Here is a 27,310-nt window from a genome sequence, read left to right on the forward strand (position 1 = left end):
TGTAATTTGTTGTAGTAGTAGTAGGATACCAAGTTTAGTCTTTTGTTATTGTTTGTGTATTTTCCTTTATTAGGCTAGCAATCGGAGGCTATATTGCAGTTGAATTATTTAAATTTTTGATAATGCTCATGGTTGATTTCTAGTGATCTATAACACCGTAGAGCCTATTCCGTTTAATATTGCTTAGCAATTAATTTTTAGGTTGACGGCTACGTTCTCACGTTGCACAACAGGCTACAGGCTTTATGTTATGCCTATTTATTGTAAACTCTTTTAAAAAGACGACGAATTATGTATTTCTCTTTTGAAACGTTGTTTATTCTAGCAATAATTTCTGAATTTACTTCAGTTTGCTTTTGCAATTCAGAGATTGACCCATTTGATTTTGACAGTATACCTGCACCTAAACCAGGATGGATCGATCCATTTGATATGTTTGGAGAAAGCTCAACTTCAAATATGCCTAGGCCTACATTTGGAGAAAATCCATCAAAGTTATTTGTACAATCAGACATGGAGAATCACATCTTACAGAAACGATGCAGTAGCAGTGAAACATTCTTGAGACGATTTGTCAACTTGTTTGTGAATGCTTTGGATTCACAGGTAACTTAAGCCTAGGCCTAACTTATGTAAAATATTTTTGTTTGTAAGCTACTGGTACCGTACCTCAGGGGCATCGACCAAGGGGGGGGGGCGATGATATCTGTTAACTCCAAGTAAAGACATACTAATGCCATCGGTTGCAATTAATGAGAAACATCTGCCATTAATGGTAAACAAAGGAAAATCGCTCAAGATTATGCCGACAAATAATGGAAGCGATGGTTGAAAGCAGGCCCGTTTTTGACCATGTCAGCGCCCTAGGCACAACTAAAAGTAGCGCCCCTTTGCAATATATAACAGGGTGACCACCAACCGGGAAATCCGGGAACTAAGCGTGAATTTTTTTGAACCAGGAATTATGTGTTAATTTTCTATTTCTACCTGGAATTGTAAATTTACAACAGTGACGTTTCCGTGACCACGTCCACGGGAGACGGGAGGCGATAATATGTCTCCACAAGGCCTCGAGGGATGATCAGAACTTTGCCGCGATCGCATGAGATGATAATAATATCTAAACGACCATAGGATATGATCATGATTTTACCGCGATCGCGCGAGACTATGATAATGACTAAATGACCGCGGGATATGATCATGGTCCACACAACCACGGAAAACAGTCAGAAATTTGCCACGATCGCGGAAGACGATAATGATATCCACATAACTGCGGGATATTATTAACATTTTGCCGTAATCGCGGGAGATAATTACGATGTCTTCACGACAGCGGGAGACGATTACGATGTCTTTACGACCGCGGGAGACGATTACGATGTCTTCACGACCGAGGGAGACGATTATATGATGTCTTCACGACAGCGGGGGACGATTGCGATGTCTACAGGATCGTGGGAGTTACAATAATGATGTCTACTCTACACGGCTGCGAGGGATGATCAGAATTTTACCGCAATCGCGTAAGATGATAATGTCCACTCAACCACGGGAAAGATCAGAAATTTGCCTCATTCGTGAAAGACGATGATGATCTCAAAACGACCGCGGGAGATGATTACCATTTGCCGCAATGGCGGGAGAGGATGACAATGCCTCACGACCACGGGAGGCGATGATATCTTCACGGCTGTGAGGGATTATCAGAATTTTATCGTGATCACGCAAGAAGATGATAATGTCCACACGACCCCGGGAAAAGATTACAATTTTGCCTCATTCGCGGTAGACGGTGATAATCTCATCACGACCGCGGGATGTGTTCATATATTGCCGCGATCAAGGAAGACGATAATTATGTCCACACGTCCGCTGGAAATAGTCACAACTTTGACGCGATCGCGGGAGACGGACGATGATGACCTCCCCTATATACAACCGCGGTAAATAATTAACATCTTGCCGCAATTGTGGGAGACTTTTAAGGTGTCTTCATGGCCTCAAGGGATTATCAGTTTACCGCGATTGCATGCAAAAACGGCCACAATTTTTTTTCTTTTTTCCAATTTTTTGGCACCCCCCAAAAAAGCCAATTGCCTCGCGCCCTAGGCACGTGCCTACCTTGCCTATTCGGTAAATCGGCCCTGGTTGAAAGGATATATTTCATTGCTCAACAAACGCTCAAAGTGGCACGAAAGGCAAGATAATCTCAAAGAAGGAGAGGTGGTACTAATTGCCGAAGATGACCAAGTCTGGGGGAGGGGGGGGCAAAGGGTGTAGTCGAAGCTGTGTACGCTGGACGAGATGGCCAAGTGAGGGTAGCAGACATCAAAACATCCACCGGAACCTGAAGAAGACCAACTACTAAACTAGTCTAGCTGACTCGCCCTGTAGAAAATGTTATATCAATAGTTAAAGGTTCAATTATATTTCATTTTGTCTTTAAACAGATGATTTCTAAAAATATGTTTGTATTACAATTGATAATAAATAAAGTTTTTAGTGTTGTTAAATGTTCAGTAAGGAACAGTAGTACCTATTGAATTTACAGATTTAATTTTAAATCAAGTAATTTCAGTTAATACTTTAAGGAAATTCTAACCGTATAAATAAACTAGACTAAAAATATGTAATAACTTAATGCCTTGATTAACTTATTATCAATGTTCCAGAAAGACAAAAATGCAGATGAATCCGTATATCAAGTGATCACTCTGGAGTTTACAGTCAGTGGAAAGGACATTAACATTCTAAGAGAATATGGACAGAGTGAAAATAATGCACAAACAAGTGTAACATTCAGTGATATTATAACAAAATTGTTTAGTCAGAAAAGAAGCCCTCCGTACAAAACTGATAATAGATTTACTGATATTTCCTTACTGTTAAAGAAAACATATTTTAAAGTAACAAGTTCTCCTGAGGTAAGTAGTGTTGTAAAGTAGACAACTACAATGGTTAAGAACAATAGCATAGAAATCAAAGGTCCACAGTACAAAGTTCAAACCCTGGAGACAAGACGATGAGGACGACAACGCAGTCTACGTTATACTTCAGGTACGTGCACCTCTTAACTCTACCGTATAATTTCCGTAGGCCAACGTATAACAATTTATTAAGCTCAGTTAATGTACAACAAATCTGGCGACGAGGTTTTAAATTGTTCAGTTCGTGTGTAAATGTTAAAATGTAAAGAAGTTTTTCCTGTTAATATTTTTAGTGCGATTTTTCAATATATTTAAATTGTCTCAAGTTTGGTTCCGCCATTTTGGAAGTTTCATTTCATTAGAAGTTCGTCCAAGTCGAAGTAGTAGAAGAAGGAACAGGGTTCAAGAACTGTTACAAATAAAGTGCCGGAGAGGAGTAGTTGCGCTTCAAGTGGTTACGAGTAAATAACGGCTTTGCAAGTAGCAGTTAATTCAATAACACACGCTCTAGTTTGGAGAGAAGAACTGTTATCTAGGAGCAGTTGCATGAGCGGTAACGTACAACTGAGTAGCTAGTATTGTTTCAGTAATAAGTATCCCAGTTGGTTCCAGTTTCAGACGATTGTTCGCTTCACTAGTGAACTAAAAGGGATAGTGGAGTTGAAATGGAACAAGGGTTTTGAAGGAGAAGCGGGGAAAATTCCTATGAGTCATAGTTTGCACTTTTCAAGTCTGAGTTTGTCGATTTTCATGTTTGAAAAGGAAGTGGAAAAGCACATGTGGAGAGTTGTGAAAAGTTATTCTAATGTTGAAATATGCTAGTAAAAAAGTGTTTTACAGTAAAGATTTTCAACTGTACAGTTTTAAATGCTAAATTGTGAATATTATCGTAGGCTATGGCTACCGCTGGCAAACCGATTATCGGTAAGTTGTCTGAATTTGACCCAGACGTTGAGTCGTTTGAAAATTTTTCTGAACGATTAGAAAATTTCTTCACTGTAAATGCTGTAAAGGATGCTGATAAAAAGGGCTATTTTATATCACTTATGGGGCCTAAAATGTATGCTACATTAAAAAACCTTTTGGTCCCAGATGCACCTAAAGATAAAGATTATTCTGATCTGCTTAAAGTTTTGAAGTCTCACTATGCTCCTAAGAAAAGCATTACTTATGAAAGGTTTTTGTTTAATAAAAGAAACCAAAGGGAAAATGAGGGCATTTCTGAGTATGCTGTCCAACTAAAGAAGCTAGCTGCAACTTGTAAATTCGAGACATTTTTGGAGCAAGCTCTCCGAGATAGGTTTTTATGTGGGCTGAGGTCTACGCACATTCAGAGCAAACTTTTAGCAGAGGGTGAATCGCTTACTTTTGATAAGGCGATTGAAGCGGCCTTGTTGGTCGAGAATGCGGAGCAGAATACTAGGTTCTTTCACATTGATGGTACGAAGCAGTCTGGTGAGATTAGTTTTGTGAAGAGTAATTTTAAACCTAAGAAATTTGTACAGAATTCTAAACCTAGTTTTAAGAAAGGTTTTTCTGACAAAAATGTTAGTTCAAAGGTATGCTACAGGTGCGGAAAAGAACATGATCTAAGGAATTGTCCGTATAGAGGTTATACATGTAATTTATGTAAACGTAAAGGACATCTTGCTGTTGTTTGTTTCCAGAACAAAAATAGGCTAAATGTAGGCCATGGTAAAAATAGGCCTAGCTCCAGGGTGAATTTCTGCGATGAAGAGGGCGACCAGGAGAGTTGCTCACATGTTCAACAGGCAAACATCAATCAAGAAGATGAATATCAACTAGAATTGTATACAATTGCCTACTCAAATGATAAAAGTAGGCCTAATAAATTTGTTGCTGAAATGTGTGTAAATAATGTACCTTTACAGATGGTGATCGACACAGGCGCTGTTGTTAGCGTGCTACCGGACTCTGTTTATTTTGATAAATTTAAGGATTCTGTCCCACTGCTCTCAAAAAGCAAAATATGTTTGAAGACATACACAGGTGAGAAAATTAATGTCCTTGGCGAGTTTCAGGCAGATGTAAATATTTCCAATGGGAAAAAAATGGTCCTTCCGATGGTAGTGATTGAAAGTACTTCGACCGACCAACCAATTTTAATGGGAAGAAACTGGCTAGAAGCAATGAAGCTGGATTGGAGTAAAGTAATGAAGGAATGCAAAGATGACTCTGTCGTCAACGAACTGAACGGTAAGACTGTTCTGAATTTTGTTAAGCCTAGCGTAGAGGAATTAAAGAAGCAATACGCAGGTGTTTTTGACGCTGCTTTTGGAGAAATTAAAAATGTAGAGGTGGAGTTGGTGCTCAAAGAAAATACTACTCCTGTGTTTTGCAAACCACATAATGTACCTTTCTCGTTACGTCCTGCAGTAGACAAGGAATTAGATAATTTGGTACGAAATGATGTAATATATCCGGTGACAAAAACGGATTGGGCTACTCCCATTGTAGTTGTTCCGAAAGCAGACAAATCTGTCAGAATTTGTGGGAATTTTAAGATAACGCTAAATCAGAGTATCAGAACAGATCATTACCCCTTAACGAACCCAGATGAAATATTTGCTCAAATCGGTGACGCTAAATATTTTTGTAAGCTTGATTTGGCTTCTGCCTACAACCAGGTTAAAATAAAAGAATCTTCACAAGCCCTTTTGACTATAAATACTCTAAGAGGGTTGTTTCGCTACAAGCGGCTGCCGTACGGGATTTCTAGTGCAGGATCTATATTCCAGTCTGTAATGGATAAAATCATGTCAGGGATTCAAAATGCCTATTGCTATCTTGATGATATTCTATTGATAAGTCACTCACCAGAAGAAATGATAGTTTTAGTTCATAAGGTTTTAACTAGGCTGAGTGAATATGGTGTAAAAATAAACGAGACCAAAAGTAAGTTCTTCCAAAAGAGTATTGTATTCCTAGGGCATCTTCTGGATGGTACAGGGATCCATCCGAGTCCAGAGTTGAGTAGAGCGATTGTAGAGGCTCCAAGGCCTAATGATGTCACGCAGTTGCGTTCGTACTTAGGATTATTGAATTATTACGGCAAATTTTTGCCAAACCTGTCTACTTTGCTGTACCCCCTTCACCAGTTGTTAAATAACGGAGTTCAATGGAAGTGGAATGACAAATGTGAGGAAGCGTTTGAGAAAAGCCGAAAGTTGCTTCTACAAAACAATGTATTGATGCCATTTGATCCAAAGTTGGATATTTTAGTAACTTGTGATAGCTCACAATATGGTGTAGGTGCGGTGATGGCTCATGTTTTGCCAGATGGCTCTGAAAGGCCCATAGCCTTTGCGTCTCGGACGTTGTCCCAAAGTGAACGCAAATATGCTCAAATCGAGCGAGAAGCTTTAGCAATAGTTTTTGCTGTGAAACGGTTCCATGTTTTCTTGTATGGTCGTAAGTTCAGGCTCGTGACTGACCACAAAGCTCTAATTTTTATATTAGGACCTAACAAATCCATACCAACTCTATCAGCTGCGAGAGTACAGCGATGGGCACTTATCTTGGCAGCGTACCAATATGAACTTATCTATCGGAAAGGCTCGGAGATATCGAATGCAGATGCCTTGTCCCGACTGCCATGCAATTACGACCAGAAGGAACCTGAAGAAATCAATTTCTTTTCTACATCTTACAGTTTGCCTATAACACATAAAGAGATAGGCCTAGCATCAAAATTTGACCCAATCTTGTCAAAAGCGATGGATTACACCTTACATGGGTGGCCTAATCATGTTAGTGAGGAGTTGCAACCGTTTACTGACAAAACACATCAATTATCAGTAGAATTAAATTGCTTATTGTGGGGAACTCGAGTGGTCATACCCCCGACTCACAGAAAGGAAATTCTTAATCTACTACATTCAGAGCATCCCGGTGAATCACGGATGAAATCGTTAGCTCGTAGCTACGTTTGGTGGCCGGGTATGGATAAGGATATTCAAAGATATGTTGCAGAATGCAATATTTGTCAATCAACCAGGAAATCAGTACCAGTTGTACCTCTTCAACCGTGGACATGGCCTAGTCAAAATTGGCAACGACTACATCTTGATTTTGCAAACTTTGAAGGCAAGGATTTTCTTATTTTAGTAGATAGTCGTACTAAATGGGTTGAACTGTTTTATATGTCGTCCAACACTACATCCTTGAAGACTATAGAACGTTTGAGAACATGTTTTGCAGCCTATGGGTTACCTCAAACAATTGTAACTGATGGAGGCCCGCAGTTCACTTCAAGTGAGTTTAAGGAATTCTTGACAACAAATGGAATCCACCATGTTCTCACCCCTCCATACCACCCTGCTTCGAATGGGTTAGCTGAAAGGATGGTACAAACCGTCAAGGAAACCTTTTTAAAACAACTTCTACACGACCAGAAAAATCAACCTAATCGATCCATCCAACACAAAATAGACAATTTTCTCTTTACCTACAGAAACACTCCTCATTCTATTACTGGATGCACACCTTCAGAAATGTTTTTAAAAATGAAACCAAGAACACCATTGAGTCTTCTGAAGCCTAACTTGTCAGCAGATATGAATCGGAAACAAGAAGTAATCAAGAACAGTGCTGATAACCGTAGAGGCTCAACACGAATGTTTGAAGTAGGTGAAAACGTCTTTGTTCGCTCGGTGAGGAAGGAAAAAGTGAACTGGTTACCCGGAAAAGTAATCAAATGTATAAGCCCTGTAACCTATTTGATTAAGGAAGGAAACCGCACAAGATTTGTTCACGCTGATCACCTAAGGAAGAATCTAACAAAAGAAGAGGAACATGAAGAGTGGCTTTTGCCTGAAATAAAAGAACCAGAAATCAGACAAACAACAGAACCTACAGAGCCTAGATCTCCTCAAAAACATTCACCTAAACATCGACAATCAATCAAATCACCACTTAGACCTTCAACAACTATATCGCCACCTAAACCTCAAGCAAATTTAGGTAGTCCAAGAAAATCACTAAATCAAAATTTCAATGATGGAAAACCTCAACAAGGGGAAGACACAGAAGCTATCAGGCGGTCCCAAAGGACTCGAAGAGCGCCTGATAAAATGAATCTATAAGAAGAAAAAAAGAGTTCCCTTCCAGGAAGATGTGTTTTGTGTTTTTGTTTTATATTGGAAGGGAAATGTTTTTATAAGGTGAAGTAACCTAACAAGTTTTAATTTTTTTGAGAAGAATAAGTTTTCTTTTATAAGTCGGAGGGAGATGTTGTAAAGTAGACAACTACAATGGTTAAGAACAATAGCATAGAAATCAAAGGTCCACAGTACAAAGTTCAAACCCTGGAGACAAGACGATGAGGACGACAACGCAGTCTACGTTATACTTCAGGTACGTGCACCTCTTAACTCTACCGTATAATTTCCGTAGGCCAACGTATAACAATTTATTAAGCTCAGTTAATGTACAACAAGTAGACCTGTTGTAGTCTATCTATATCTATCTATACTATTATAAAATTGAGGTGGTATCTGTTTGTCTGGGAAGCTGTCAGTAAAATACTAACTGATACAGCCAAAACTAAGCACAAAGATGGTCCTCATATCTAGGAAGGCCTATTCACTTCCCTGAGTTTCTCTCGGGCTACGCCCCTTGGATGTCCAAAGTTTTGAGGTGAGGTTTTCAAAAGTAAATATCAGTTGGTCTCCATGGAAGCATGAGAACGTTCATAATGTTTACCTGTGCGTTGACATTTAAATTTTATAAAACAAAATTGCCAAGTGCTTACTCACAATCTCAGACAGCTGATCTGAGGAAATTAAATATATTTTACACAACTATAAGGTAGGATTATTTAATCTAAAACTTTATGATATAATAGCTGGCCCGACAGACGTCGTCCTGTCCTAATGTGGTTTTACGTCAATGCTCGTTCATTTTCAAGATGAGCTCGTTTGCATAGCTCAATCACGTCCTGGTTGAAGTTTGTTTGCTACGCTTACTCACCTTTAGGTTGGAGCTCGTTCGCTGCGCTCACTCGCCTTCAGGTTGGCTCGTTCACTACGCTGACTCGCCTCCGGGTTGAAGTTCGTTCGCTCCGCTCACTCACCTTTCGGTTGCAAGTTAGATGTTATCATAAATTTAAAAAAATAATAGTGCTGCACCCTGTTGGTAAACCTACTAACTTGTTAATGCTATTGAACATCACAGAATCAAATTGTTTAGTTGAACCAGCCGTTAAGATTCTTTAATCCCATTTAAATATGAGTACTCATAAGGTTAACATGGGAAACTCCAGAGCCACTGGGGCGGAGCCCTTTTGACAGATCTGCACCAAACTTCACACAAACCATCCTTGAATAATGCTTAATAATGCCTGAAAGTGTCATTACAATCTGTCGAGCGGTTTCAGAGTCCATGAAGAACAAACAAACATACATTGGATTATATATATATATATAATATATATTGGGGGGTTAACTTCGATATGGTGGACTGTATAAAAAATGAGGGATGTGAGATATATTATGTTAAGATCAGCTTTAGAGACACACTGTGAGCACAAAATAATAAACTTTTAAATAGGAAGAAATGTGATTTGGTACCTTCCTTTTTACTGAAGTGATGTCTAGTAGACCGTTGACGCACTTGATGTTTGCTGGCCAGCTTTCGCGTACGCGACCGGTAGTTGCACCAAGAACAGTTTGAATACAGTTTTTAACTATTCAGTTCACTTTTTTGTTAGGTGTGTCACAAATAAATACATAAGATAAACATACGATAATATAAGTTCAATTTATATGCCACAAATAGAGTAGGGGAATATTATAATACAAAACTAGGGAAAATGGCGAGAACATGATGCCGGGTTGAAGAGTACATGAGGAATGGGGGGAATTGCCAGACATCACGTGACAGGGCAAGGGTCAGAACAAAATATGAATGAAGTCTGGATTCACCTAGGTTGCGTAGATGCTTGAATACGGAACATGCCGCCCGCCTTGAACCATACATGGTTCAACAGATTCATAAATTGATTCATTGACTCATAAATGTGCACAAGTAATACAATGTAGATATATATACACAATAGATAATGATGACACACCTAATTATAAGATATGATAAATATGATATTTATAAATATAAATAAACATGAAATAGGACATTGAATAGAAATATTTTGTGATTAGGGGAGCGGGTACACCTTGGTAGCAGGGCGACAGAAGATTCCTCTCGAAGTCTTGATGGAGACAACTCGAACGATGCCATCTGCTCCAGGTGATGTCTTCACAATGCGACCAAGAGGCCAGAGAAGTGGTGGTGTTTTTGGGTCATGGATAATGACTAAATCGCCTACTTCAAGATTCTTGTTTGGCTTTATCCACTTTTTCCTTTGTTGAAGCTGGTGCAAATACTCTTGGTGCCACCTTCTCCAGAAGCGTTGATGTAGAGCCTGAACTGTTTGCCAATGCTTTAGTCGATTGTCAGGAATATCGGATACATTTACTTCAGGTACTGCAACAAGAGATGTCCCGATGAGAAAATGACCTGGGGTGAGTGCTGTGATGTCAGATGGATCTGCTGATAGAGCTGTTAGTGGACGAGAGTTCAATACTGCTTCCACCTGCGTGACAAGAGTTATCAGCTCCATTAGTGTTAGAATTTGATCTCCAATTACTCTCTTGAGATGGTACTTTGAGCTCTTTATGGCACTCTCCCAAAGGCCTCCTTGGTGAGGCGCGGCTGGTGGTTGGAAATGAAAATTAATTGAATGATCGAGGGCGAAGTTAGTGAGAACATCTTGAGTATTCCTTTCATCAATGAAATTCTGGAAGGTCTTATTCAGTTGCTTGGAGGCACCGACATAGTTCGTTCCACAATCAGAGTATAGGTGAGCACAAAGTCCACGACGAGAAACAAATCTTTTAAGAGCAGCAATGAATGAGTCCACTGAGAGATCAGTTACAACTTCCAAGTGCACCGCTTTTGTGGTAAAGCAAACAAATAGGCAGAGGTATGACTTAAGCTTTTGAGAATTCCTAGTGGTGTGTACTTTCACTTCAAAGTGACCGCTATAATCCATACCAGTATGATAGAATGGTCTTACAGGCCGTAGTCGAGTTTCGGGTAAGTCTCCCATAAGTGGAGGTTGATTTGTAGGTTTCAACTTAAAACATCTTTGACATTTAAAGATTACAGATCTGATTACACTACGAGCAGATAATATCCATACTTCTTGAGTGAGGATCGATTGCAGCAACTGAGGGCCTGCGTGTAAATATTTGAGATGATAGTGCATGACCAACAGTTTTACAACATTATGAGATTTAGGTAACAGGATTGGGTATTTGGCATCTTGAGTAAGGTTTGAATGTTTCAACCTACCGCCTACTCTTACCAAACCGTTATCGTCAATGTAAGGTGATAACCGAGCCAGTCTTAAGCTGCACTGAGTGCCCTTTTTCAGAGCTGTGATGTCATCCTTGAAAGATGAAATTTGAATGAGTTTGAAGAGATTCATTTTAGCAGAAGAGATCTCTTTATAACTAAGTTGTCCAGCTAGTCGGGCGTTCCCACAAATATTATGGATGAATCGTAGAACATAAGCAGTGACATTTACAAGTTTTCTAAAGCATGAGAATTTTTCAAGTAAATCAAATCTGTAATTTTCTAACTTTTCAACGTTAACTAGGACATTCAAGGGATTTGGTTTGACTTCAAGAGTGTCTTGATCAGTGATTAAACTGAATTCGGGCTTTGGCCAAAGATCTGATGACAAGTATAACCATTCAGGTCCCTTCCACCACAATTGGTGGCTTAAGAGTTGAGATGGGGAGAGTCCTCGGGTTGCACAATCTGCTGGGTTGTCTAGGGACTTGACGTAATGCCATGATTCAGGAGAAATTAATTCTTGTAGTTCTGAGACACGGTTGGCCACATAAACTTTTAAGCGATAGGGGTGAGTGCGTATCCATGTAAGAACAATGGTAGAGTCACACCATGCATACATCGAGTCAATCTTAATGTGGGACGAAAGAAGATTTGAACAGTATTGCAGGAGCTTTCCAAGTAGGTGAGCACCGCACAGTTCGAGACGAGGCAGAGATACTCTTTTTAGTGGGGCGACTTTAGATTTGGCCATTATCAGATTAATTTTAACATCATTCGATAAGTTGATCACACGGAGGTAGACTACTGCAGCATATCCTTTCTCCGAAGCATCGCTGAAACCATGAAGTTCTGCAAGCTTATGAGTTGAGGTAAAGATGTAACGTGGGATCCTTAGGTTTTGGATCACGGGTAGTTCTTCTAAAAAGGAAATCCATTTTGTTCTTATCTCATCTTGAATTGGATCATCCCATTTTAGACCTGTGGTCCAAAGATATTGAATGAGTGTTTTAGCCCAAAATATTACAGGTGTGAGAAATCCTGGGAGATCATAGAGTTTAGCGATTGTTGAGAGAATCATTCTCTTGGTTAGCAAGTGGCCTACTTCAACATTCTTTACTTTGTATGAGAGCATGTCTGTCTCTGGGGTCCATCTTAAACCCAATACACTGTAGAAGGCCTCACTACCATCAGTCAACTCCACTGGTGATTCTTTGTGTTCGACTGGAATCTGATCCAAGAGTTGGGGTGCATTACTGATCCACTTACGGAGTTCAAAACCGCCTTTAGACAGCAATGTTTTCAGTTCATTTTGAGCTGACATAGCTTTATCAAGATCTTCAGCTCCAGCTATAATATCATCATAGAAGATAGACTTGGTCAAGATATCAGAAGCTTGTGGGTATGGTTGACCTTCGTCCAAAACTAGCTGGTGCAAGGTTTTGATTGCAATAAAAGGGGAACAATTAAGCCCATATGTAACTGTATTGAGTTTGTACGTTTGGAGTGGATCATCTGGACTAGCACGCCAGTATATCATTTGATAACTTTTGTCCTTATCAGAAACCAAGATCTGACGATACATTTGACGTATGTCACAGGTGAATACAATTTTATGACATCTAAAATACAATAAAACATCACTGATATCATTTTGAAGTTTGGGACCAGGCATGAGAATGTCGTTCAATGATATGCCATTAGTAGTTTTAGCGCTGCCGTCAAAAACAACACGTATTTTTGAATTCGGGGGATTCTCCTTGAAGACACCGTGGTGAGGCAAATAATAGTATTCAGAGGTGGGAGGTTCTTTACAAATAGTCATATGACCTGATTCAATGTAGTCATCCATAAATTCAGAATAGAGCCTTTGTAACTCGGGTTGATTAGAGAATTTCCTTTCCATCGAGCTAAGTCTCAATTGTGCTTTGGTACAAGATTCACCAAGAGGGGAATGATTTGGTTTCTTGGGCAGCTTGATTATGTAACGACCTGAGTCATCACGTCCATGGGTGTTTTCAAAATGTTGTAAACAGAGGGTATCTTCCTCAGTCTGAGCCTTGATCCGTATTGGGGGTTCTTCTAGCGTCCAGAATTTTTGAAGTGAATTATGAAGGTCCAAATCATGAGTTGTCAAGAGTGAGATGGGAAATGTGTTTGATGAGTTTCCTGCTACAGAGGCTACAGGAGCGAGGCCCATCACAACAAAACCAAAAATGGTTCCAAGAGCTTGAGGTAAATTTTGTCCTAATCTATGCTGTTCGCCTGTGAGGGTTAGGGCAAATAAGTCTGCACCGATAAGTAAATCTATCTCTCCAGGCTGATCGAAACAGGGATCGGCTAGGATAAAATGTTTCAAAGATTCCTTAACCTGGTGTGAAACTGGTATCTGAGGCAGGGGTGATGTGATACTACTCAAAACCATACAAGGATGGTTTTTAGCCAAAGGATTTCCATTGATCGCAGACATGTTGACATGTACGATACCTCTAGAATTAATAACTGCACCAGAGATTCCTTTTATTTCATCATGGAGTCGAGTACATGGGGCGTTGATGAGTTGAATAGCTTTCTCTGATATAAGGGTAAGTTGGGCAGCGGAGTCGAGCACAGCACGGAGTACAGTATGTTGACCATGTTGTGAAGAGACATGAACTAAACATGTACCAAGAAGGATTGTGGTTTTAGTTGGATTGAGTTGACTAGACAATCCTACAAAAGCGTTAACGTTTGTAGAAGCAGTAGGATTAATAGTTGTTGTATTCTTTGAAGATGAATTAGGTGTGTAGGTCTTATTTTGAGGAGACAGCTTAGTTTGATAGCTTGACTGTGCCTGAAGTGAACTACGTGTGGGCTCATGCAATAGAGTATGGTGATGTTTGGAACAAATCTGACACACTTTACTTGAGGGGCAGTTGAGTGTGTTATGAAGATAACCGAGGCAGTTTGTACAAATCCTATTCTTGCGAATAAACTCAGATCTTTCACTCACACTTCTAGCTAGGAAAGCTTGACACTTGTATATGTTGTGATCTGCAGCTTGACAAAATCTACAAGAGTTGGTTGTGGCGATTAGAGCAGTTTTTGTATGGTTGGTGAAATGTGGCTTACTTTCACGCGTAAACTTATTAGGCCTAGTTATGTTTGTAGGACACTTTAGGCCAGTGGAATACTTTGAGGTAGATGGTGAACTGAGACAAATACTAGCACCTTCTAAACGTTTGAATTCCATTTCAAGAAAGGTCATTAAATCATTAACAAGAGGGATCTCGTTGTTTAAGGCGCGAGAGTCTTCAAAAGATTTTCTAATATCAGCTGGGATCTTCTTTAAAAGTGTTAAGACTAACAGGGTGTTTTCAGTTGTAATGTCATGATTTAAGTTTTTCAAGGCTTGAGTATTTTCCTTATATACAGTGAGAAATGATTGTAAGCTCTTAAGCGAACCACTAGTAATGGGCGACAAATCCAGAATTTTTGTAACAAGCTGAGTGACAATACGTCTCTTGTTTTCATAGCGATCCTTGAGAAGTCGAAGGGCTACCACATAGTTTTCAGGAGTAATATTAAGACTCTTAACCAAGTCTAAGGGCTCACCACTCAGGGCACTAAGCAAATACTGAAACTTATTCACTGGGGAGACAGAATTATTCGCATTGACAGAGGCTTCAAAAATATTATAGAAACTAACCCACTCTTCATAGTTACCACTAAATTTAGGCAACTCAAATTTAGGCAGGCGCAGAGAAGCTGGAGGTGGAGTAGGTGTTACAACAGGTTCAACTGGCAAAAGAACTTTAATGTCACTTATAAGGGCTACATACAAGTCAGAAAGTTCATCATGCATTGAAAATGATTCCTCCTCATCACAATCAGAAGCAGGGTCATCAGTCACAACTCTATTAAATAAAGTTTTAAAGTCAGTAAATAGATCTCTGACCTCCTCATTATAATTGTGTAAACGCTGTATATTAGCAGGAGTCAATTCTTGACCTTCAGTTCGAGGAAGTTGGTTTGACAAATATTTATTTATTTTCTGAAACCTGTTTTTAACAAGTTTTGCTTTTCTTTGTAGGGTAGTGAATCTCATCATGAACAAACAAATTAAATAACACACAACAAGAATAGATGAGTTTTCATAAAATAGCCCAATATCTTAAATTAATAATGATCTCATAAATCTAGGCCTACTGAAGTGCATAAATCAATTTGCAATTCAACTTCAATAGTAAAGTGAAGTCAATTATCAATTTGTTATTATCACCAATAATCTCTGTTGACAATAATATTTACAATAATGAATAAAGAGAGTATAGCAATAACAATAATTACCAGTTTTCTCCAGTTCAGGACCCTTATCAATTAGTATTTGATTAAATAAATAATGTCTTCATTTTTCAACAACATAAACAAACTTGCAGGTTATGTTGATATGTTTCAATTCAATATCGGGTTATATTTAAACAAACAGCTGATGTAGATGAACAGAGTTTTGATGAGTTGAGTTTTCAGTTTAATAGCAGACAGGTGATTGGTTCGTCCTCAGTTCCACCGTTTCACTAATCTTGTAGGTTATTGGTTGCCATGTAGCGCAGAGCGATCTGTTGGCGAAGTTGAGAACTACCAACTACCAAGGTGTATCGCAAAGGACAGAACGTTGTTACAAAATGGCGGACAATGGGATAGAATATTTCAGGGAAATAACTACTAACTAACTTTGCAGTTTTATTTATAAACCCAAATAATAAGACTGAATTGATTGTGAGACCTTATTATTTAAAAGGATTTTATGGATGAGATGTGAATAAATATTCAATCCTACAAATTTTCTACGCTTGATTTATTTCAAGACAAACTAGGTAGGCCTAACTTGACGTGATTTAGGTGGCAGTGACAAAATTGAACATGAAAATAATTGTCTGGTATGAAACAGGAATGGACATTAAAATTGTTCGTAATAATGTTTCACAAGACAAAATATTACCAGTTAGGGATGTGACACTGATTATAAACATTCATTTGAGAAATAAATTATTGTACTGTAGCAATTATATTTTAATTGGCAAATGTAGTCCGGGTCGACAGGACCAGCGAATGGGGGGTAAACTTCGATATGGTGGACTGTATAAAAAATGAGGGATGTGAGATATATTATGTTAAGATCAGCTTTAGAGACACACTGTGAGCACAAAATAATAAACTTTTAAATAGGAAGAAATGTGATTTGGTACCTTCCTTTTTACTGAAGTGATGTCTAGTAGACCGTTGACGCACTTGATGTTTGCTGGCCAGCTTTCGCGTACGCGACCGGTAGTTGCACCAAGAACAGTTTGAATACAGTTTTTAACTATTCAGTTCACTTTTTTGTTAGGTGTGTCACAAATAAATACATAAGATAAACATACGATAATATAAGTTCAATTTATATGCCACAAATAGAGTAGGGGAATATTATAATACAAAACTAGGGAAAATGGCGAGAACATGATGCCGGGTTGAAGAGTACATGAGGAATGGGGGGAATTGCCAGACATCACGTGACAGGGCAAGGGTCAGAACAAAATATGAATGAAGTCTGGATTCACCTAGGTTGCGTAGATGCTTGAATACGGAACATATATTATTTTCTTGCATGTTTAGGGCTACTAATATAATAAAAATCAAAAACATATTTAACAAAGTACCCTTTTAGTAATTATTTTATTTTTCATGACGACATGTTTCGGAGACTAAGTACATTATCAAGTCATTATATATATATATATTATTTTAAATCTATTTCAATGATTGTGAAACTGATTTTTCTCTCCGTTGAGACCCACGGATACAGCAGCTAGTATGTTTATAAAGCTAGGAAGGCTTAGAACTTTTGAGAAAACCATAAGCGGCACAACTATCAACCACATAAGGCACACTACTTAAATAAAAGGTCTGATGTGAAACTTGTAAGTTATTTAATTACGTTTAAAATTGAAGATATTATAATTATAATAATTATTATTATTATTATATTATAGGCTAGGCCGAGGGAAATATATTTCATGATGGTTGGCCTCTGGATCGTTAAAATTAGCACTAATAAGGTTTAAATTACCTGGCTTCTGTCATCGATCCTCGGTAGTTTATGAAACTACAGCTGTTTCATGCCTATCACTGGCACATCTTCAGGTTTGTTGAACGCCAGCTTCTTTATAAAACATCCCTCGGTGTTGAGTTCGTCATGGTTACACAAAAAACATGTTGACATTTACACACACGAAAACACGCACGAAACATTTAAACATTAATTAAAGAACGACTGCGAAACGTGATGCGGCGCCGGTGATGGATAAGTCGCGACTGTCACGTGTCGGCAGCGTTGACGTTGACCCCTACCCCTGTTCTATCCTTATCTTTTCTTTCCTTGGTTTGGTAATCAGATATCAGAAATATCAGATATCAGATATATGGACACAATAGAAGAATACGAAATATATAAGGCATCAAAAGAACAACCACATCATATTTTGAACGAAAAACAGTCCTTCGAGTCTAATATAATTTACAACACAGCCATTCTGATATCTGATTACCAAACCAAGGAAAGAAAAGATAAGGATAGAACAGGGGTAGGGGTCAACGTCAACGCTGCCGACACGTGACAGTCGCGACTTATCCATCACCGGCGCCGCATCACGTTTCGCAGTCGTTCTTTAATTAATGTTTAAATGTTTCGTGCGTGTTTTCGTGTGTGTAAATGTCAACATGTTTTTTGTGTAACCATGACGAACTCAACACCGAGGGATGTTTTATAAAGAAGCTGGCGTTCAACAAACCTGAAGATGTGCCAGTGATAGGCATGAAACAGCTGTAGTTTCATAAACTACCGAGGATCGATGACAGAAGCCAGGTAATTTAAACCTTATTAGTGAAATATATTTGTTTAAATCCCTATAAGTATAGGGGTAGCCATAACTTTTCATATTTTGCAAATTGATAAAAAATATGGCTAATATAACATTCTGATTTTGAAGTTTTTTGGAACAATTAATTGCTGGTAACATTAAACTATTTTTCAACATTAGGCCTACAACGTCTAAAACAGATATAGAGATTATTAGTAGATTTCAAAATCCATTTATTGCCGTCAAAATTAAACACTATAGCAACATCTTACACTTAAAATGGTTTACAATACCTGCATATAGTAATCCTTTGCTGATTTTGGCAACTAGTATCGGCTCTTCTGAACCATCATCAAGCCTCAAGGTGTTTAATCACTTCATTCGAAGGTGGTTAACAAACAGAGTTCAATAAATAAAACATATACAAAACACGATAACACGGAACGGACAGACATTACAAAAAACACGAATAACACTAAGGGACATTGACAATCCAGGCTGAGTTAATGGTTGTAATCCGGAGGCTAAACAACTATTTTAAAATGAACGTCTAACAATTATATTTTATAATATCATGAATATTCTAGATTTATAAGATCATGAATATTGTAGATATGTAGTAGGCCTATGTTAATTTTTTTAATGTTTTGAACTAAACTGTATCAACTTCTGTTTAAGTAATATATATTATTATTTCAGTGGACTGTATTTTCAAGTGTTGTGCTGTTGGTGTTCTTCACGTTGTGGCTGATATACCACTCACATTCATACCGCTTGGCTCTATTCACTGTGTTCTTGACTATATTCATGGCAGGATTTGGATTTAACTGGATAAGAATGTATGAGGTATGTTGTAGGGGTATGATAGATCATACGTGTAGATAAATTCTTAAGGATCTGTTGTAGAAAGTTTGAAGTGCTGTAGCCTAACTTACAATATGTTGTCCGATCAGTTAAATGTTGAAAGTATATTGTCGGTGTATTCGACACTCAAATCAGTATACTACAGTCTGTTGGTGGCTTGATTTAACTAGCCCATTTTGATTATAAAACTGGACACAACTTCAACATTGATATTTAATGCCTAGTTGTATTAATAGTCAAAGCTCATATTTAACAATACCTACAATTTGTGCCATCCTACTGTAGTTTACGCAACGATCACGCAAAGATAGTGATAACGACACGAGTAGAAATGAAACTTCTACGAGTGTCGTTAAGACTATTTACGTGAGTTGCGTACACTACTTTACCTACAACAGTTTTTTAATTACTAAAAATCACTACTCATAATTTCTAAGATAGGTTATGTTTTTGTTTATTACCTCTCATTGCCACTGACAGTGATTGAACGAATCATTGTACCAAACAGTTATTGCACCACTCATTAAACAAATTGGTTTAAACAACTGATTATTTGACGTTCCAAGCATACAGTTTTACTTATTCTCTCTCAATCCTTGAACCTCATTGGTCCGTTACCCATTTTGTTAAGGAAATCAACAATGCTGTTAAGTAATTAAACAATGCTGTTAAGTGAATCTTTTCAATTCTAAGAACTGAACTGAACTTTAAATAATGGTCGTAGGTAATAGTATTTAAACTTTGTTACATGATTTCTAGGAAGAAGAATCCAAACGGTTTACAGAATTGGTGATAAATGGTAATGCTCCAAGACATTGTACCGCAGCGGCTCAGTCAATGGTCTGGTATGAGCACATGTACTACAGAATGTTTGGTAAGTGATTGTTTTGGACAAGTCTTCTAAACTTTAGTAGAATGTGCAATAAATTATATGGGACACAAAAAACTGTGAATTGGGATTTGGATCAAATTTTTATGGATACAATTTATTTTTAATTATAAATGTGACAGTATAATTATTGCAGTTGTTTAAGGCTTCTTTGTTTCTATTGTGTAAAAAAAAAAAAAAAAAAAAAAAAAACTATATATAGATGTTTCATAAAATAAGTTACAAAAGTTTTTAATTTTGAGAAGTAGGCCCTACCGGTATTGGTTTGCTTGCAACATCTATAATATTAAAACGAAAAAGGGTTTTTTTGTTTCACGATTCTGAATCAACCACTCGACGGATTTTCATGATTTTTGTGTTGAAAGAAAGATAATTTTGAAAACTAGGGAATGTCCAAGCCATAATTTTAGTTTAGGGTCCCAGTTATTTAGAAATTAAGTTTTAATTTTTGAAAAGTCTAGCAGCCGACGCTAAGATTCTAAACTAGCTTTTGGTGTAATATAATTTGTTTAACATAACAGCTGTAAACATTCAGCGTTTGTAACACAAATTCAGCATTTGGATAAAATTAAAAGACATACTAAGGGTTGACTTATTTATACTATGTGTAATGCTAATCATTGATACGTTCAATCCTTCGATAAGGGGATGACAGATTTTTTTAATATACATAGGTAAAATACTATGATGTTCAAAGGATTTTTTAAATAAAAATCTTTGCAATCTTCGGTTTGTTTTAGTACAACATAATTTTCTTTTAACTAACAGCTGGTTAAATATAAAAATGCTCTGAAGAACTATGAGGTTATTTTATTGACTCTGATTTGTCATTGATTTTTAAGATTAGTAGACCACCGAGAAAAGTAACACCATCGATGTATACAAGTCAAGGCTCTGTCTGTACACGAGTCTTAAAAAAGGACATGCAAATTATTATACTGCTCAACTTTTTTAGGAAAGGGTAGGAAAATCCATTTTTTACACGTTTTAATTCATCTTGGTTTGTTTACAATCAATGTTTTTGAATGATTAAACATGGTTTGGATTAGGCCCAGAAATATTGATGTCAAAAAGAAGGAGATCAAGAATCCTCATGAATACAATTTTAAATTACCACCACAACCCAGACGGGTTTTATCCAAAGATATACAGATATGAATGACATAGATTGAGCACAACGTCATCATTGACTTAGGATACTGCAATTAGACTAACCATCCTTTTATGAAATCTAAAAAGTTGTTTGGCGTGTGTTTAGTTGTGGTTACATTTGGAGGCGCTGAATATTTTATAGTTTAAATAAATGAATATGGGGAATTACGGTGTACATTGATTCAATGAGGGTGGTTTAATTATTAAGGATATTAGAAGTGATAACGGAATGGATAATAAGCATAGACAATTAATTACGTCACTAGCTTTACTAGCATGTTTTACGTTTTAAATTCCTTCAACATGTGACCAGTTATTTTGTTCAAATGAAAATTATTTTATTTTTGACTCAGCTGTTTACCAAAACAAACTATATGTTGTTGTTTTTACTTTTCTTGGTTTACACTTATTTATTTAGCAATTGATGCAGTGAAATTGATATAAAGGATATGTGTGGACGATTCGTTTAATGATGTCAGGACACCAACGTTATAATTATGTGTACTGTGAATTTAATTGGATGTTTTCGTTTTATTTTAGGAAGTTTCTATTCAGACCTACTGGAAATTGTGTATAGTATGAGTAATTGTATTGTGTTGATATTGATTATGGAAGAGGCAGGTATGCGATGGAATTGGAAGGTGATATCGTTGACTAGGCCTATACACTTTCTCAATTGATAATTACTCTTTCTACTGTAGGCTGCTATAAAATTTGTCTTTATACGTGTAAGCTAGCTGTTCTGATTTATACACAGTTTTAACTGACTACTCCCGTACGTAGGACGGGCTAACACCTCGTTCCTATAAATATCCAATGTTGATAGATTCAGAAACTATCCAACTAACCAATCACAGGCTGCTACTTGTTATGTTGTCATCAGTCCCGAGCAAATGAAATTTATTGTGAGATAGCGCACATCAAAACAGATGTGAAAGGAACATACGATTGTCAGCGGAAGCGTTGCCGTTATCTTCAAGCTAATAACTGATATTTTTTGTTCTGTTTTGTTCCTGCCAAATGATGAACCGTGATGTCTCATCTATATATTAATTTGAAACTGTTTTTCTTTGTCATAGCTAAATTGAGAGAACGGCTGGGCGTAGAAACTCGGTAGGGGTGTCTAAAGAAAGGTCTTGGTCTGTAGATGAGCCATCAAAAGAGAAACGTGGTAAATTCCCTTGGGGCTCTGCCCCAGTGGCCTTTGAATTCCCATCCCATGTTATTCTTATGGAGGAAAAACTGGGTTTTTGTCCCAGCTAATGTGAGAGAACGGCTGGGCGTAGAAACTTGGTAGGGGTCTCTAAAGAAAGGTTTTGGTCTATAGATGAGCCATCAAAAGAGGAACGAGGTTAATTCCCTTGGGGCTCTGCCCCAGAAGCCTTTAAAGTTGCCTCTTCAGATTTGTTTACATTACGACCATATGCATATTGTACACTACCTTTTAATGAAACAGCTGTTAATATTTAAATTGTGATTTATTGAATTTTTCAAAATAAAGTACAGGATTTGCAATGGGTTTTTCTGATTTTAAAATCGATTTTGTTCTGCATCGTGTCATGTTTTGCAATATAATGCTCTATTACCAAATTAGTGGAAAATCTTAATATCACAGTAACTCTTAAAATTATTTCTCATGGAGTTAACTTACATCTATTGTATGGCTTGGTTTCTGCCTTTTTTACCACTTCTTGGAGATTGTACGTAGGAGATATTCTTTGGCGTATTTCATCTGTAGACGAAACTTGGGTTGGTGAAATTATTACAATATAAAAAAGCGAGAAATCCTGGACAATTTGATATAGGCTAAAAATAAAACTGAATTAACAATATGCTACATTTCTTGAGCAATCATTGAAATAACCGATTTGCAAACAATGGAAACATAGAACACAACCAAGTAGAAGAAAAGAAATAATGTTTTTTTTTTTTCATTTATAATCGTTATTATAGACAACCTAATGCGGCTATGAGAGGGAAAAATTTGTAGAAAAACTAAAAAACAAGATCAGCTTTTTGAAAAAAGATAAGATATTTACAAAAGATTTTGATTATATCTAACTGTTGTGTAGATCGTGAGTATTTCCATAATCTTTGAGCCGCCTGTAATGCTTCGCAATTGCTCGAATTCGAGCAACAGGTACACTAGTAAACAATAAATTGCTAAGTCTACTGCATATTAATCAATATTGAATAGAATACAAGTATAAATGGTATAAAAACATCCTAGGACTAAGAAATGCAACTTTAAATATTTCTCTCTAGTTAATTTATTTAAATATACTTTAACATTATGTGCCAATTATTTTAAAAATAAATTCTTAAACTTGTTCACATTGTGTGGATATTCGGATTACCTGTTTTCGGACTGTGGTTAAAAATATCCTGAAAAGTGAAGATTGGACCCCACCTTTATGTTGGCTAACAAACTTCATACAGTAATGTAAAAATTATAACTAATAGTTTATAGTTAAACTGACATTTTGTTCCATTTGTTGAAATGAAGTTTAATATTACATAACATTTAAATTTTAATATGCATAGTAGATCTATTGTATGCTAGATAATGTGATAGAATCAAACTCCATTCTGGTGCTACCTCATCCAGAGATATAGAATATTATATTGGTAGTAACTTGCTCTCCTCCTCCAGATGGACTTTAGAACTCGCCTTAGTCGTAAAACCATATTGAACTTCATATGTTTTCAGGAGTCAACTGCCAGGAGTTCTACATCAGAAGAGATGTTCGGCCAATTGTCAAAGTATCTCCAGTGGATGCACTGTCACACACTTTTACATCAATGCTTGTCAATCCAGCAATACATATTGGAAAAGCATATGGACTTTTCGTCACCAGCATTAACGGTCAGCTATATTTTTTTCCCAAATCAAACAAACATTTGATCTAAAATAATAATTATTATCCCATTATTTACAAAAGTTCTTAAACCACGAATGGATTTTCTGCTCTATGATTACTCTTGTAAGATTGTTTGATATATTACCATAAATATACCTACTTTAAAAGTTATTCATTCTGTGCTCAGCAGTTAAAAATTGTTTTGGAATCATGCTATTTTCTGATATTGACATTAACTTCATGAATATTTCATGTCATGTTATTTATTGGTACCGAATTTTAAAATTATTAATGTGTTATCCTTTAACTAAAACTAAATTTACAAGATGTGTTTTTGTTTTTAGATCAGTTGGCGTGGTATGTAAAGCCAATCGCTCTACCCTTCATATTCATCATTCCACTTGTCTTCATCATCATTATCTGTGCTTTCGTCTTCAACTACAGGTTAAGTCTCTCAATAACTGGCATACATTTGATACCCACTTGGAGCCGGTTATCTGAGCCGGAAGTTGGACGAGAAAAGAATTATGTTGAAGAATGCCCTCGCAAAGAAACTGAAAATTCGCAACAAAGCAATACGTTCTCTTCATTTTTAGAAACCAACACACCATTGTTTATCATGAATTGGAACGGTTTGAAAAAGTTCAGTTCTAGTAATTTAATAGGAGATAAAGGCAAAAATAAAACTGACAAAGATACAGAGAAAATTTTAAAAGACAGTGATAACCACTTAAAAGATGAAGATAGCGATGAAAAATTGATGGAGGATTTACAAGAGTTTGAACAATTTGTGGACATGATGGAAAATAAAAAATTATTGGAAGAGATGAAAAAAAGAAGCACTGACAAAGTTAAAGAAGGCAAAAATCTTTCAGTTATTAGCAAATGTGAAATGCAAGAGGGGGCTATGGTTGTACGCACACTTGACAATGAAAATAGAACATATTCATATGAGAAAGAAAAAGACTCCAAAAACAAAACTATTTAGCAAGGTTTTTTTAGCTTTTGTTTTCATTGGTCTGTGATGTTGAATATCTGTGTTATTCACCCTAAAAGTCACACACAATGGTGTGTCACAGGCTAAAAGAGGTGATTAAGTACATAATACAGTGGATCCTCCATCAACAGTATTGGTCAAGAGTTTAAATGTGTCTTATCATTAAAATACATTGTCCACAAAACGTTATTCATTGGAAAAATGCTGTTTGAAAATTTCATACATCCCTTACAAATTTAAATTTCCCTTATATGAACCACTTGTAACTGATTTTCTATTAATTTTCAGAATTTAGCCTCTTGTGATTCACTTTTTACTCGGCTTTACAAAGTACCGGCTGGTACAGAGCAGTTAACATTGCCAGGCAGTTACTTTCCATGTGTGCAGTCAAAGAGACAGCTAAATTATTTATGAGCGATGAAGGTTCCACTGTTTTGATACGTGATTTAAATATTTGTACAAATACTTATAATTTTTAAGTTGTTTTCTACACCTCTAAGTATTATCAGTTATATTTGATGGTTAGTTTTTTTTACCCTGCGTGTGTATAAAGTAAACTCATTGAATGGAAACAAGAAACAAGTATTGAGATTAGTGTAATGAAAAATCAATCATAACGCAAGAAAATTCAAAGCTCTCTTGTAAACAACACTGTAACTGCCCCTCCCACCCTCTATGACTCTATGAACTTATAGTATTGAAATGATATAAAACTATTCAACAGTAGATATTAATTAAAATTTTTATCTTAATCCCAAGAACTACTGTCAATAGTCAATGATATAATCAATGTCGAGATACCATGGTAAATTTAAATATAATTTTAGGTAATTCATATTTTTGGGCCATAAATAAATAGCAACTGGGCACCGAAAAACTGGCATCGCTATACTTGGCGGTGCAATACTGCCTAACACTGCCCATGTACTGTTGACCGGTCGACTCCCTGGCCTGCTCTCTTCCTGTCATCCTTGTTTTGTACATCAGTCGATCGTTCATACTGAATCTCATATCGTATGTCTGATATTGTCATTTTTCACCTTAAATTTTTGTTGTCAGCTTAGACATTGATTACGCATGTAAAATCAAGCAGTGGTGTCTTGATCAAAGCTAATCCAATCTTCAAATCTTTGACTCTCACTAAAAAAAGTAATGGCAGAGATATAATAAACCCTCATATTAAATCCATACATATTGTGTTCTCAGTACGGTTTTGCACTAAAAGTGTGACTTTTCAATTTACAAACCCTTGTTACCAAACTTATCTTAATTGAGTTTTTGTATAGGTTAGTTCATATTGTGTAACTGATCCCTTGAAGTTTGTACTATCACAGATCCACTGTATTTATTGGATAAATACACTTTTAACACTAAAGTATTAGCTACCAATAAGGTATTTTACCTACGACAATTTTTTTTTTTTTTAAACTAGCCGTTTCAGTTCCAATCTTAGAATTGAAAAGATTCACTTAACAGCATTGTTGTGTTAATTAACATCACGGGTAACGGACCAATGAGGTTCAAGGATTGAGGGAGAAGAAGTAAAATTGTATGCTTCAAACGTCAACTAATCAGGTTTTTAGGCCAATTTAAACTTAATAAGTGGCACAGATAGTGTTTGGTACAACAAAATCACTGTCAGTTGCAATGAGAGGTTGTAAACAAAAACATAACCTCTATTAGAAGTTATGAGCTATGATTGTTAGTAATAAAAAAAACTGTCGTAGGTAAAGTAGTGTATGCAACTCATGTAAATAGTCTTAACGACACTCGTAGCTAGGTTTTTAAGGCACTCGCCAAGGCTCTTACCTTAAATTTCTACTCTTGTCGTTAACACTATCTTTACGTGACCCTTGCATGAAATACTATTAAAACTATATTTTCTCGAAAACATTTTGTTCTTGTAAAAGAATTCATTGGACCTTGAATACTAAACCATTTTTGCTACTTAAATATTTTTAGTTCTATTTATTTTAAAGAAAATTGTTGACACTGTTATTTTTACATTTTAGTTCTACTTAACATCAGCATTTAATTTGTCTTTGTATTACTGTACCTTTGTCATTAATAGGATGGATAAGAAAATAAAGTGTTTAAGCCTTTCACAACAAGCATATGCTGATGAGTACTGTTAAATGTATATTTGTAAATTGTACTTAGAAAATAAAAATTTTTTGAACTTAAATTGAAAGGGGATTTGTTCTTTATAAGGTATACCAAACAGTAATCCTTCACCAAATTATGAACAAAATCGTCCATATTTTTCATTCACTCATACCATGGATAAAACCATAGTCCCTTAGTAGATTTCCCATCCTTATGGAACAGCTGAAGCCAATTTTATTGATAGTTCTGTC

General features: G+C 36.6%; 1 protein-coding gene across 1 annotated transcript; it reads left to right on the forward strand.

The window, feature by feature from the left end:
- Window positions 1–27,107, forward strand: LOC128994083 (uncharacterized). Its single transcript, XM_054418321.1, has 6 exons — window positions 1–606; window positions 2,679–2,930; window positions 18,890–19,036; window positions 19,814–19,928; window positions 23,806–23,961; window positions 24,301–27,107. The coding sequence occupies exons 1-6, from the start codon at window positions 292–294 to the stop codon at window positions 24,942–24,944; spliced, it is 1,629 nt and encodes a 542-aa protein (XP_054274296.1). The 5' UTR covers window positions 1–291; the 3' UTR covers window positions 24,945–27,107.
- The last annotated feature ends 203 nt before the right edge of the window (window positions 27,108–27,310 follow it).

This window comes from Macrosteles quadrilineatus, unplaced genomic scaffold (assembly GCF_028750875.1).
Source record: "Macrosteles quadrilineatus isolate MER2022 unplaced genomic scaffold, UCM_ALF_1.0 Scaffold_5__1_contigs__length_97177068, whole genome shotgun sequence".
Classification (NCBI taxonomy): Eukaryota; Metazoa; Arthropoda; class Insecta; order Hemiptera; family Cicadellidae; genus Macrosteles; species Macrosteles quadrilineatus.

Bases quoted from the DNA above. Each gene is read 5' to 3' on its own strand.
- LOC128994083 (XM_054418321.1), top strand. From the start codon at position 292: ATGTATTTCTCTTTTGAAACGTTGTTTATTCTAGCAATAATTTCTGAA. The intron at 2,931-18,889 runs GTAAGTAGTGTT...TTATTATTTCAG, and splicing joins AAGTAACAAGTTCTCCTGAG to TGGACTGTATTTTCAAGTGT. The intron at 19,037-19,813 runs GTATGTTGTAGG...CATGATTTCTAG, and splicing joins ACTGGATAAGAATGTATGAG to GAAGAAGAATCCAAACGGTT.